The sequence below is a fragment of the Pleuronectes platessa genome, chromosome 12 (genome assembly GCF_947347685.1).
Source record: "Pleuronectes platessa chromosome 12, fPlePla1.1, whole genome shotgun sequence".
NCBI classification, from domain to species: Eukaryota; Metazoa; Chordata; class Actinopteri; order Pleuronectiformes; family Pleuronectidae; genus Pleuronectes; species Pleuronectes platessa.
Genome location: NC_070637.1, coordinates 7,102,267 through 7,117,360, shown reverse-complemented (window position 1 = coordinate 7,117,360; position 15,094 = coordinate 7,102,267). Strand labels below are relative to the sequence as shown.

Here is a 15,094-nt window from a genome sequence, read left to right as displayed (position 1 = left end):
GTCAGAGCTCTTTATGGCTTATCAGCTCAGCTATAAACGTTGACAGCGTGAGTCAGCAGGACTCGGCCATCGTCAGCATCACATAGGTTATTTTTGCCTGAGATTTATGCAATTGTTACCTTCTGGCGCAGTATCTCGGCTTCTCAACCGTAGTTGGAAGCTCACTGTTGTCTAGGCGCGTTGTCTGGCCGGTAACCAGCCGTCCGGACCACTTTATCAAGGAGGAGGAGACGTTGTGGGAGTTTAACACCGCCACTTTCTTTATTCAGCTGGAGTCACACACTTAACGCGCTATGTGCTCCATCACTTCTCGTTGTCACACACAATGTATCGCCCCATCCCACAATGCACAGGTGCACTAGCCACCATCCTTAGGGGTACTACTTCACACAAAGCAACAACTAAGTTAAAGGGACAGGCCATACCTGCAACACTATGTTAGGTTTCAGCTTATTAGTGGGTAAATGAAAACACAGAATCAGGCATGCTCTCATATGTGTGTTTATTGATGTAAACAGACAGGTTTTGCTTTTGTTTGTAGCAGATTGAATGAAATAACTAAGGACGAGCTGATGAAGGATTCTGTCGAGCTTGAGGAGATTTTCCATCTCCTTGTGGATTGTACGAAAGTGTCCACTGCGCCCGAGAACCTCAGTGCTCTCCACAGTGCAATCCCCATCCAACCAGCTGACAGGTCTGTGACCCAAAGTGTGCTGGTCAAATTGACTACCCACCAAGCTTACCCTTGTGGCTCCTTGTTCTGTTTCTAAACCTCCCAAAACCATAAACCCACATATGGATATCACAATGGCAGTGCCTGACTCAAAGTACTGAATTGAAGTTGTATAAATTATGATTTATCTGGGATTTGCAGAGTTGCCTTCCTCCTGGAGTTGGCTCTGATGGCCTTGCAAGTGAAGCATCAGAAAGTAGCTGCCGACTGTTTGAAAGAGCTGAAGTTGGCGAGAGAGGCTGTGAGTGTCCGATATACTCTTAAAACCTCAGGCGGTAGCGTTGCTCACTGCAAATTTATGCATGGACTTTGACATCCCTCTTAAGTAGCCGTCTGACAATAGATTGGATTAATTAGCTGAGCTCATGCTTTAGACCTTAAGCGGTTGCTGTGTTTTTTTCCGATATTCCTCTACAAAGATAGAATTTGTTTTCACAGAAAGATGTCTGTAGTTTATTTATTTTTTTCTCTTCGGGTAATCAGGTGAAATGATAATTGGCAAATTTGCATGTGAAAGATGTTTTGGCATAATTTCTGAATTATCCGTTTGTAGTGTGATTTTCTTTTCCATGTACTGCCCTGATGCTGACGTCTGAAATCATGTGTTTGTCTCTTTTAGAGTACTGGCCAGCGCATAATAATGGAATGTGTCAACAGTGAAATCAACCGCCTGAAGAAAGAGGCAAAGATAAATGACTATTCCAAAGCCAACGTGGAGGTGCTTGATCATACATGAATTATCATCTATGTGTTTCCACCCCATGTTATAATGCAGGCAGTGAACCCAAAGGCAGATGCTTGATTAATTGACCAATAGTTAAAATAATATTTGTGTAATTCAAAAATAACCATTCAGTGGATTTGCGTCCCTGCTCATAGAAAAAGTTGACCCATCAAGATGCACTTCATCACTAAGTTCCTGAATTTTATTTGTCGTAATATCACCTTAATAGATTCTTGTTTTTGTTTATGTCTTTGAGTTTTTTGGTAGGGAAGTTTGATCAGGTATATTTAAGATTTTTGTATGAAAACGGTCACATTTACAAACTAGCCAATCCAATTCCAGTTCATTTGTCCAGTACATAGAAGTTCCCAGTACATAGAAGTGTTGTGTTATCATTGGTGCAGGTTCTTATCTGTAGTTCTTATTCCTAAGGCCTGGCTGAAGGAGATAGGCAGGCTGGATCAGTGGCTGCAGAGTGCAGTGAGAGAGGGCGACCCTCAGGCTGTGCAGGTGGTGTGCGCGACCCTGTGGAGACTCTGCCTGCCCCTCCTACAGCACAATCTCAGGAAACACATCAAGACACCCCTGCTCAGAGTGGCTCGAGTACTGGAAGACGCGCAGAGGTTTCCTTCTTCAAATTATTTTAACTTTAACTTTAACTTTACAAAAATAATCTCTGCTCAAATTATGTGTTAATGCCATCTTAAATACCCAGAGTCCTGTCATTTATCAGCAATACAGATAATAAACATATCAGAAAAACTATTAGAAAAAACATGCTATGAAGAGAGATGACTATAGGAAAAATTATTTAGGAGTTATCAAGTCTTCTTTTATACATTTTGGGGCTAGTTTACTAATGTCTATGTTTTAATGAAGAAAAATTCAGACTGATCAGCATATATTGCATCCATGTTTTTACAATGATTAATTCATGCTTTGTGTACACACCATATATTTATTTAAAAGTATCAATATGTTTCAAATTTGGATCAGGATAAATGCTCTTCTGATGACATACGGCAAGAAACGTTTGCAATAATTTCAAGAGAGATTTCATTAAGTTATTTTTCAAAACAACATAAGTAGATGAAATTAGAATCTCTTCCTTCTTTCATGATACATTAGCCTCTGCTGAAGTGAGTCTTTGTGTTACTTCCGCAGTTCGTTGCTGGAGATGCGCTGCCAAGTCCACTCAGAGCTGGCTGTGATAGAAGAGGAGGAGGGATGCCTTGAGGCCTCTTTGACTCACCTTCAGAAAGCCATACAGCTGGATAACGGGACCCAAAGTCAGCGCCTGTCGTGGGCCTTGCACCTCTTGCAGCTCAGAAAGACACTCTACCAAGCACCGTCCCGGACCGAGGATAAAGCCGCCAAGCTTCTGCAGCAGGTTAAACAGTTCTGCTTCAAACAGTTATATATTATTACATTTTAACAAGCTGCAATTGAAATCACATGTACAATCAAAGGAGAATAGGAATCTGCTGTTGCATGATTTGTGGACATTGAAAGCAACTATAGCTTAATGAGACATATAAGTGTAATTATTATGCCTCATAAAATGGCTTCAGCTTGTGTTGTCCTGTGCTTGGGGCTTTAGTAGTGGGTATGGTTGAGGACTGTAAGTTAAGTCTGTGACAAATTGATTTTGACATCCTGTCCTTTCGCTTTCTTTCTCAGGCCAGGGAGATGCGACCCCAAGATAAGTCAAACATCCGTCCCGTTTTGGTTGCTGTTGGTCTCCATTTGGGCCCTGATGATTTCCAGACTGTGCTGGACGGAGACAACATCTCAAAAAGTAGAGCTTTCTCCTCCTTACTTTCAATTATTCACAAAGACACAATGCAATTCCCTTAACTAATGTCTAATTTGCATACGCGTCCCGTCGAGGGACAGTTTGAGACACATATCTGTACTTACTGAGTTTTTTGTCCCTTTTATCTGCGATCAAACATTTAATTTAACATCTCTCAAGTGACTGTTTACTGTTCTGGAAGAATACACCCCAGATTCCTGATCTGAGATAAATTCTGCCTGCAATAAAGTGCATGTTTCTCCTTTATGCATGAGTACTTAAGGGAGCAATGAAAAAAAGCTCTAACAAAAGAATTGGCATCCTCAACCCAAATGTTGAAATTATTCAAAGTTTATAACCGACCCCAATGGCACAGAAATAGTAAAAATTTGTGAGCTCTTGCCCAGAAGGCTTTTGCACAGCAGCAGTAAAAAACGACACAGGGCTGCATATCAGGAGATATTATAGATAAATGAATGATCAAATTTGATCGTAGGTGTTCTTTGGCCTACAGGTCACCTTCATTCACATAATGTACCTGGAAGGCAGCTGTCTGCACTGACTGAGTAATGAACTGCTATCTCAGGAAAGCAGATTACATGGGATTATTAGTGAACACTGAATGAATGTTACAGAGCTAATTTGGTGTACACCGTCCCATATGCAAATGTGTTCCTTGGCCTCAAAGTCTGGCCGTAAAGTCTCTCCGTGTTGGCATTAAACTTTGTTGCAAGCTTGTGTGTGATGTGTCCGAGGTTAAGCTTGTGATCCTGTGTGGCTCACAGCAAAGCTCCAATCGACTGTGTGCAGTGGATCATGGAGCATGAGGGCCAGAGCTCGGGAAAAATGTACGATCTCAGAATCGTTCCCGGCTCCTCGGTCCACGGCATCAAATTAACATTAAGCAATCCTAATGACCCAGGGTAGAACTGGCCTCTGACAGCTAGTGGAAGGGTTTCTACTGCAGGCGTGGGTGAAAAGCTTTGGTCCCACAATGACACCTCTTGTTTTTCTCTATACACCTAAAGGATCCCCTAGATGTTGACACTTAATTGTTATGGTCTTAGCTTCAAAGTAAGCTGTGTCACTGAAATAATTAATTAATTGGAGCATGTAATCATGCATGGGTGTGTATGTGTGTGTGTCTCGGGGTTAGCACTAAGGCACTGGTGCCTCTTGTTTAAACCACTCCAGATAAAGTCCCTTGACTTTAATAATAAAACACAAGCTTCTATATCCCTGTTCATGTAGATGGCTCTGAAAAAGAATATGAAATATGTTTATGTTTTTAATCAGTCTTTAATGTCTATTCAACTTGCACTGTAATCATTACTCGTGTTGGAAAGAGGTGGGAAGGTTCCATTGCATCTCTAAAGCTGTATTTCCTTAGGTCTTCGTGAAATGACATCATAAAGGCAGATTACGTTACTTCCCCAAGATTCATTCTCACTATGCACAAGAGTGTGCATTTCTTCATGCATGCTTTATGAATTTTAAACAAACATTTTGGAATGAGAACTTGTGCAACAGTATGACTAGATTTTTTGTCATGCATGAGAGGCCATAAACCTGAACTGGAAAGTTTTTCCAGCAGTATAAATGAAATCTGATCTCTTCATCTATTCTCTAGTTCCTGTCAGCCATCTTGCATCAGGATCAGTGGCTCAGCTCTCAGCTAAGGCTCAGCATCACTCTACATGTTTACAGAAGGTGGATGGACACCTGGCCAGACAAGCTGGTGACACCGACAACAAAGAGAGGTGTGTGTGTTTGTTTGAATGTATTTATTGTTGCTATCTATGTATGTGTATGAATACAAGTTAAAGCCCTTTTTTTGGACTTCTTTGTAATCATTCTTAGCTGGCAGGCTTCCTAGAAACCCAGTTGGAAAATTGCCTGTATAACCAGCCTTTTATGCCTTGTTGAATTCATTACTCGTACACTGAACATTAGGTATTAATGAATGTATGATATATCGCTCCTCTCGGCTTTTAATGTTGTTTTGTGACCATTGGAGTCTGCAACCTTCTCTTACATCTTATTCAGGGTCCGTAATTTAGTTCCCCCTGCCTGCATGTATCATTACAGTTAAAAAGTGTGCACATCAGAAATGGCAGGCTCATTGGTCGGGAGAGAGCAGAGTAATCACATCTTTACTATTCGCCAAAGTAAAACCTTATTATTCACGGTGCCACAAACAAACTATCTGAGATCAAATGCAGCATGCGGCTGTGCCCTTGCTGCGACCTTGTTTTTTTTTAATGTAATCATCTCTAATTTCTTCTCTGTTGTGCTTTTTTTTCTTGGCTGTTCAAGGATGAAGCTGTGGGCAACCCTGGCTAAGACAGCCAGGAAACAGGAAGTTTGGGATGTCTGCCGAGCTGCTTGTCGATTCTGCTTGCTTTATGATGACGGGAGATGGAAGATTTCCAAGGCTGACAAGACGGATGGTAATGAACCATAAATATAGTGAAGGAGCGTTTTATTTTAGAATGATTTAAAGATAAATTACATTTTTTTAATATATAATAGCTCTGTGATCTATTTCGTGTACTGCTTTTTGATTATTGGTAGGATTATTATTGTTAATACTAATACTTATTTCAAAAAAATACCATAGCTTGTTGTTCAAAGTTATATGACCTATGATTTACATGAGGTACAATTTGGTTGTTAGCATATTTCATGAAAAGATACATTTTCATGAAGGAAAGGTTGTAGGAAATTAGTATTGGTTGTACTCGTGATAAATTCAGGGGGGAGAGAATTTCTTTCACCATCACAGACTTTTATCACTTCTCTCCAGAGTGCAGAAGCTCGGAGGAGGAGAGCTGTGCAGAACCTCTCCACAGCTGCAGTGAAAGACAAAACACTGTGAGGGACCACCTGCGGCTTTTAGCTGAAATCCGCTTCATCAGTGCTGAGGTGTGTGTTTACTAGAGAGGAGTAACTGATGTACATGTATCTGCAGGGCACAGCAGCATGTAGCTCAATGTGGCCGTGCCTGACTATTACTCCTCTGTGTTTGGCCAATGGAACACTTAATGTGAATCTGCTCTGTTAGGATGTCCCATTTGCATTGTTAATAACTGAACAGAGTAGAACTCTGACACACAGCAGAGCAAAAACTAAACAACAGTGTCATCAATAAGATGTAATTACAATGGTGCACTGTTTCGTTAGCAGACAATACAACTATGATATATTCAGTTGAAATGTATTCATCAGGATAAACCCAAAGTATACGCTTCTTACAATAGAGATTCATTGGAAGGGTTTTACAAACATGTGAGATATTCATATGTCTCAGTCTTAAAGAAGAAAGGATTCTCTTGTCGTACCTGAGTTTTCAGGTTTTCTACCAAAATGAGTAAAATGCTCACCAGTTGTTTCTTATCGCTTTGATCTGCTACAGCAGAGTTTCAGCTCCGCAGAAGCTGTCGTTCTCATAGTGGGAGGTCTTCTCTTCTCCTTATAAAGTTGTCAAAACAGAAAGGCCCCTTTAATTATGAATGATTGTCTGTTACCAGGCCACTGTCCAAAAGCTGTTAACTGAGGGCATGCAGCTCAACAGCCCAGCTGTTCCCCCACAGGAAAGAGGGGTCTATGTGTCTGAAGAGGATCCAGACTGGGTTATTTACAGGTGAAAAACACAATATGCACACAAACAAACACACCCTCGTTTTAACATCATAAAACTATAATTATATGTTTGCTATTGTAAATATTTTGCTGATGACTGGTGTATGTTGCTGCATTCTTTGAATATCGCGGATTTAATGATTTTTTTGGTATTTATTATATTTCAAAAGTGGAAATCAAATGCTTCACTTTGTGCTCGACCATATTTAACAGGTTAATATATTTCTTTTCTGTTTCGTTTAAAATGATGACAGAATGGAGAAATCTGGAAGAACTTTCAGTGAACATATTTCCTCAACTCTTAAACATTTTTTTTAATTTTTTTTATCCTTTGTTATCATTAGATATAAACAGTTCAGACAGAATCAGAATCTTATTGTTGGCTAATACCTCTACTTACAATGTCAGCTGTCGGTGTTTGTTTGTGGCTGTTAAATATTTTTTTAGAAAAGGACTATATTTCCTGCTATAGTGGCATTTGCTACTTTAATGAGGCATTAAATAGTCTTGGACAGGGTTTTCCTCCTAGCCTTAACTATAACTTATCTTAGAACTGTGGGTTAAGCCAGAGCATGGAGACACAGTTTGTCTGTGTCATTTGAAATGTCTGAATCCACAATTCGGGACACTGTCCGACCTAGGAGGCACATCACATCTTACATCATAGCACTCTCCCATTGTTTAACATCACTCATATCACATGCACTTAAGCTGTGCTACATTAGATGTATACTGTGTATAATTACCATTAATTAAATTAGGTCAATTATCTAATGGAAAACTGAGAGAAATTTGATCATCTACAAAATAAATGTCCAAGGAAATAAATATCATGTTCAATTATGCTTTTAAAATGATTACATGTGCATAAGCTACAAATGATCATAGGCTGTGCTGGTAATGACACAATCTCTGTGTTGACCTTTGTGTCATCATCCCTTAAAGTCACAACTATACAGAGCAGATCTAAAACCATCCAATTATCTGGTACAAAACAAGGCTTCAAACATCATCAATGATGTGATTATCTTTAGAGACAAAGACCAAGATGTTGTAGATGGAACTCCTGACACTACAAATGTAAATATGTATTGTACTGTTTCATCTACATATCATGAGTCATGGTGGTTATCATACACATTTATTATAGGATTCAAATGTGGACTTTTATTTTCTGCACCAAAAAAAGACTTCATGCATTTAAACAATGCTTTACCTTTGTGACTGGTTTCCCTGGATTGCAGTCAGAACTGACATGTCCCATTCAGCAGTGGAGCACCCACTAGTGTGCTTTGCCTGAAATTGACTTCACCTCTATCACATTGCATTGTGGGAGCTGCAAGCTTTACATTTGCTCTCAGGAGCTCAAAGAAAATTGCTTCTGAACGCCTCATTGATTATAACCTGCCTGACACTGTAAAGGTGGGGTTACAGTTTGCCATTTGCATCATGCAGAGGAATCTGTCAGAGAAGTTGCCACTTTAGCAAATGCAATTATTCATATAAAAAATTGTATGTAGTATAAGCATTAACAAGAAACCTAACTGGAGTTCACTACAGACAACACCAAGTGGCCACAATTCTCCCTCATCTTCATCTCTTCTAACAAACAAACTTTCTCTCCCCCCCTCACTCTCTATTGTACTTCTCTACCTCACTCACCAAGAGACTGGATTCAGGCTCTGTCCACCTACGCCACCTTTAACTTCTTGCGGGCAGCAGAGCTCGGATCGGCGATCGGGGAATCGTGGGTGGTTGCTAATGCGGCCATTTACCTGTGGAACTACAACAGCCAATTGCTGGCATCTGGAGAGTACCAGCACCTGCTTCCCTCCTTCCAGAATCTGGTGGAGATGCTCCAAAAGATGGAGTGCCCTGGGTAGGTTAGGTCTCTAAATGACTGTCAATCTGTTAGACTGAATAATTTGGGCGTGTGGCTGCTCCTCTGACAGCGAAGAAAATGCTCATTTCGTGCAGTGGCTGTTATCATATGCATTTTAATAAATACATTAAAAAAACTCACAAAATTTCACGATTTGTATAAACACAAAACCTAGCTGTTAACAGACTGATGACTAAACATATTTTAAATTGCTCAGTGGGATATAAAAGTGTTTCATTTGCCCAGCAGTCATTTTCTCAACCCACTGTGAAGTACTGTGTATATACCGTCCTTCAGTTCAGGTGGAAATTATTACCCTTTCAGCAATAGCAGCAATATGTGCACTAGTGTTTAGGAATAATTTTTACGGTCAGAGTTATTTTCTGAAAAATGCTCATAATTGTATAATCTCTTCCACAGTGGCTAATTCACACAATATGAGTAAATTTGAGCACCGTGGATGAATGAAAACAGACCTTGAGCATTGCAATAATTGTATGAGATTTAAGATTCATTGTTCATTGTCATGCAACAATGTGGCAAAGGAAACATAATGATATCCACATATGTTTGAAGGGTTCATACGTTCAGGAGGAACAAACAGATACAAAACAGCAAACAGCAAAACTCTGTGCTGTTTTTCAAGAAAGTGTCAGTTTTCCGTTGTCTTTGTATTGTGCCTCTCAGGAATCGTGCCCTGGTTGTGCTACTGTGTAATGCTGTGGCCCGGGGGTTGATCCAGCCTCGGTGTGGAACAGAGATTGTTGAGCCAACCTTGCCAGTTGACAAGGGCAAGAACAAAGGCGAGAAGCGGGGGGAGAAGGCAGCTGCTGTTCATGGGGTTCTTCCAGATCATGCTGCCCTGGAGAATGTCCGCAAGGCATTGGAGGTACGTATGTCACTGTGCGTAGTGAGAGCATGATGGGCACCTGAAGCGCTTTTCAGACATGATTTCAAGAAAATGTCTGGAAAATTTGATCTGATGCGATCTGATGGCAGTTGACGATTTTTCTGTGCAGGTTAAAGACTTAAAATACTTTGCAAATTAGATAATATTAAGATGCATTCTGGGCTCAAATTATGGTCAATAAAGCTGTTTTCAAACTCTGGAAAATTACATCCAGACATTTTCCCTAAATTTACACATTTACACATTACACATGACCACATTTGGTCACACATATTCACAAGATACAAAATCTCTTGGCCAAGGCAGGCAGCAAAATCTGTTGAGAAAATGAGGTGTATATCATCTATCGTTTTTGTAAAGTAGTTGACAAATTGGCTTTGTAGAAGGGTGGAAAGAGAGGGGGACTGGGGGGGTCATGGAGGTTGGAAAAGATGGAAAAGAGTTTTCTGGGGTTAGACAATGAGGATTGAATTGTAGTTTGGTAAAAAGTGCTTTTGGCTCTGGAAATAGAGGCAGAGAAAGAGGAGAGAAGAGACTGATAAGTGAGCAGGTCGTCAGGGCGCCATTTCCTTTCTGATGCTCGCATAGTGGCTCTGTCGGCACACTCCGAGTCAGACAAACCACAGAGCTTGGGAGGACTTGCGGACCTGTCGTGACGTAGGAGGACAGAGAGCGTCAAGAGAGGAGGACATAGGAGAAAGGAGAGTGTCTGTGGCACAGTTAGGAAGCATGAGTGAGAAAGAGTCAGTGAATGAGAGGGCTGGTAAAACAGAGGAGGCCAGAGAGGATGGAGAGAGGGAGCGAATGTTGCGACGGACATGTACAGAGAATGTTGATGTGGTAGGGTTGTCAGTTTGAGAGAGTGGGAGAGAGTAAGAAATAAAGAAGTGGTCAGAGACAAGAAGTGGGGTTACAGTGAGGTTGGATGTTGAGCAGTTTCTTGTGAAAATATAGTCAAGTTGGTTACCAGCTTTGTGAGTAGGAGGGGAAGGACTGAGTGAGACAGCAAAAGAAGACAGTAAAAGTAATACGTCTCTGTCTGGATGTTAAAGTGGAGGGCCATTTTCTGGGAAGTTTTACAGGAGGATGTCTTATTCCTCCAAGAAATCTCCCAAACACCTGGTGGACAGTAGAGAACAACAATGGTTAATTGATGAGGACTGTCCCAGCATGAAATTCAAAAGACAGTGGGGTAATAAGTGGAAGCGGGTAGAGAGAAGAACTCTATTTGGGGGAGATGGGAAAACCTTTACCACCATCCCTACCAGTGGGTCTGGGTGTGTTGGTGAAAGAGAAGGCAGAGGAGAGACCAGCTGGGGTGGATGTGTTGTCCGGTGTGATCCAAGTCTCAGTGAGATATATTTGCATACAATTCCCTGACAACATTCATTTAAATTAAATTAATCTATCCATCCATCCATTATCTAGCCCGCTTATCCTTTTTAGGGTTGCAGGGGAGTTGGAGACAATCCCAGCTGATATTAGGTGAGAGGCGCGGTACGACCGGGACATGTGGATTTTGATCAAATCAGAACCAAAATTGAATTTCAAACTTCCAATGTCACAGCAAATTTACATAAACCCACTAGCACTAATTTGCAGAGCACATTAATACATCTCTAAACTGGGGACTACTAATGTGATAAGACTTGAGGGACGATTGTGCAATCACTGATTTTTTTAAGAAACTTCTCAAGAGGATAAGAAATAATTTCGAAGAAGCACTGATGAGGTCAAAGTTATAAACCTTTCTCTGGGGTTTAGAAAGCTCCAAGGATCACATAGCATGCCATCATGGCAACTCAGTCACCAGCTTTACCAAGTAATCGGAACACGTTTGGTTGTAAATCTATTGTCTGGATGTTTGTTGTTGACGCAGCATGATTGACCCTCACTGCAGTGATTGCTCCTTTCTTTCACTGTTAGATCTTCCCATTGTGAGGACAGTGTGCGTGTGTGTGTGTGTAAAATCTCTTAAAGGAGTTCGCAGAATCTTCACATCACATGAACAGATCTTCATATTTTCATCCTTCCTACGTACAAACTGGAAACATGCAAGAAACAGTTTCCAACTTGTCAGCTCTTTAAAAGTTGGAAACTTATCAAACCACAGTAAGCGTCTTAATACTATCTTAATTTGTGAAATCGGGAAACAGGATTTATCAGTTGCACTGTTTCATAGAACAAATGGAATGATATGATATCATGACACACATTGAAGCATCCAAGGTGAAAAGTTGAAGGGACAAAGGGTACATTCTGTTATGTCTTTTTATATCATTACTCATTTATATATATTTATTTTCACGTTACTCTCACGAGGCTGATATCTCTCATCTCTTTGCTGCAGATGCCAATTAAAAGCCTGTTTCCTGTCTCCTCCTCCATTCAAAGGCTGCACCAGCTCTAGCCTCAGATGAAAGGCACTTTATCAGTGAATTATTAACTAAATATCATCATATCTGTTTCCTTTTTGAAGGGAAAATAAAAAAGGAGCCTCTCCCATACATTTTTTACAACTAGACTACAATACAGCAGGGTCACATGCAGTGTCTGACTTGAAGTGTTAATAGGAATCTTCTGTGTGTAAGTCTGTCGTGTCTGCGACTGACTGGTTGGAAAAGGGCCTCGGGCGAGAGAAAGTAGGATGTGGAGTCAGTCTTACATATTTGAATCATAATGTATGGTAATTTAAATAAACTTTGATCGATAGAAACTTTAACAAATATTATTTAATATTATGGATAATAATTAGAACATAACCTGAAATGTTAATATCATGTAATACTTATCAAACCCCTCAAGCTGATTCTATCTGATTGCTGTTTTTCTCCACTTCATTCTAGCTGTGTGACTACGCCTTTCATATATCCACCTGCAACGTTCCAGGAGAGGCGGTTCCCATCGCAGCAAGGAAACAGGTGGTGGCCACATGGGTGCACGTCAAGTGGTTGTTGCAACAGCAGATTGGAATAAAGATTGATGTCAAAGATGAGGTACTGATCTCTGCATCCGTCACCAACTTAATTAAAATGTTGAGGGTCCTAATCAGTATTTGAAAGGTATGTTCATAAGATATTGCACAGAAGACTCTACCTTGGTATACTGTGCATTTGGCAATTAGAACTTTGAAAAGTACGTGGCATTAGTGTGTTTTTTATTATTATTTCAGGAAGGTATATACATATGATTGTACTGCCTAGTACTAGTTTACTGGTCACCAAGTAGTCTTTGGAAAATGTTGACTTAAAGTAGTTTTTCATTGCTTTGATGCACTTCCTTAAAACAAAAAGACCTTTTGGAGACCTGGTTAATGAATTGAATTTCCCAGTTTTTGAATAAGCAAAAGCATTAAAAAAATTAGTTTGTTGCTAAAACTCTCTTAGCAGAAAGGAACATGTTTTCAATACAAAACATAAACCCACTGCAGAATATAGGATAAAGACATTGGTATTTATCCAATGTTCAATATTTTCCCTGAGAATTCACTGACATATCTGTCTTTGGAATAACAGCAGGGATGGCGTCACGGGTGAAGTCCATGGTGTAAGTGAGCGAGGTGTTGAAGCGAGGCATCACTGTGATTGACTTTTGCAAGCTCCAGGGAGTAGCTATACACAATGATGAAACCTCACATTGTCAATTATGACAGTAACATAGATGAGCAAATGTTGCTCCTCCCTGAATACTTACATTCACACTCTTATAATACGGCTGCTTTCTCCACCCTTTCAGCATCAGGAGACCAGTGTGGTGTTTCCCTTCGTACACATGTTTCCACACAGTTAATATGTCAACACCCCAGAGACACTGAATGTTCACTTTTGAAATGTATTTTATTTTAAACCTAACGTAGGCGACTGGGAAGAAGAGGAGAAAATTCTAGGCTTTAAGGGGGAGTTCACCCAAAAATGAAAATGCATTTATTATCTGCTCACCACTATGCCAATGAAAGGGTGGGTGAAGTGTTTGAGCCCACAAAACACTCAAGGAGGCTCAGGGGTAAACAGTGTTGCAGCCAAATCCAATACAATTCAAGTAACTGGTGACCACTCCTTACATGCCTCCCATTGTGTCATCAAAGTGTCCGCCAGCCCTGACCTTCAAATTGGACATGAGACTGTGTTATTTACACCATGTTTTAGTTTCCTCTGTTATCCTTCTGCCTGGAGCCGCGTTCACGTTCGTGTTCTCACTCTGAACAAGCTCGTGTGGTGAGTAGATGATGAGCGAATTCTTAGTTTTGGGTGAACTACCCCTTTTAACTTGTGTGACATCTTTACTCACTGCATCACTATATTTGCTGTGAAAACATGATTAAACACAATCTGTTTCAAATGACAGCAAGATATCAAAAATACTTAGCATATTACTACAAAGTACGACAAAGCTACATCCATACATTTAAATGCATTAATTATCTTTTTTTACTCATAGAGACGGACATGTAGAGGAGGTTAAATCCTTCCTGCGACAACTATTCGGCTCAGTGTCACAGCATAATCATGTCATTATGGATCCTGTATTGTGGTCCGCTCACAGTTCTTGTATAATGTGCTTATGATATTGTATGCTTATGCTGCCTGACATTTTTATTAATCTTTTTGACGCTGTAGGTGTTACTTACGCCATATTCACATTATGGCATTTTGTGCATAGGGTCTGTGTTCATCATGGGGATGTCATGTCTCCCGATTGTACTGCTTCACAGTGAGAGGAAGCACGTATACAGTTAAAAATACCATTTGATTAGTCGCCATAATCCCATGACCATTTGTCAGCCATACGGTTCCTGCCCTACATTAGTCCCTATAGCCTGATGAGCTTTAAGTCGCAACCTAATGAGGTTTTTTTTCTTGCCATGCAGATTATGAAATGCAGTGTATTGATGTGAATGGGGTCTATCTCCGCTGCAATCAATAAATAATCAACTCATTTTCTACACAATGGGAAGTCATACATTATGAACGAGGCTAACCCTGCAATATTTGGGACACATGATTTGATAATCTGTCTTGAGGTTTATGTATAATTTATAAGCAGATAGTCATACACGTATATGACTTTTCTATAATTAAACTTAAGGGACTGAATTAGTACTCGCTGAAATACTCAGTATGCATTGTTCTCTCCCCCACTTGCAGTGTGTGAATGAAGGAGTGTCGGCGATGACGCGCGTGCTGGTCGGAGTGGAGATGCTCCAGTGCAATAGGAACCCGGGGCATATGGAGTTCTCCACTCCCTGTCTCCAAACAGTACGTACTCCTCCGCTCATGTTTCCCTACTGAAGCTGGGGACCAGATGGTAGCCGCAGATGCTGAGATGACCCATGAGCTTTTCCAAATCCATCTCCATCTCATTATGTGTCAATTCCTTCAAATAAGACCATAGCTCCCTCGATAGGCATG

At 40.5% G+C, this 15,094-nt stretch overlaps 1 protein-coding gene across 1 annotated transcript in view; it reads left to right on the top strand.

Moving 5' to 3' along the window:
- LOC128453811 (cilia- and flagella-associated protein 46) overlaps window positions 1-15,094 on the top strand; it is a 77,740-nt gene that overhangs the window by 31,803 nt on the left and 30,843 nt on the right. The window contains 14 exon segments of the mRNA XM_053436901.1: window positions 542-694; window positions 875-974; window positions 1,353-1,451; window positions 1,890-2,080; window positions 2,622-2,847; window positions 3,138-3,255; window positions 4,883-5,012; window positions 5,569-5,702; window positions 6,059-6,177; window positions 6,783-6,895; window positions 8,561-8,773; window positions 9,464-9,665; window positions 12,533-12,682; window positions 14,831-14,941. Of these exon segments, the coding sequence (XP_053292876.1) occupies window positions 542-694; window positions 875-974; window positions 1,353-1,451; window positions 1,890-2,080; window positions 2,622-2,847; window positions 3,138-3,255; window positions 4,883-5,012; window positions 5,569-5,702; window positions 6,059-6,177; window positions 6,783-6,895; window positions 8,561-8,773; window positions 9,464-9,665; window positions 12,533-12,682; window positions 14,831-14,941 (2,059 nt within the window).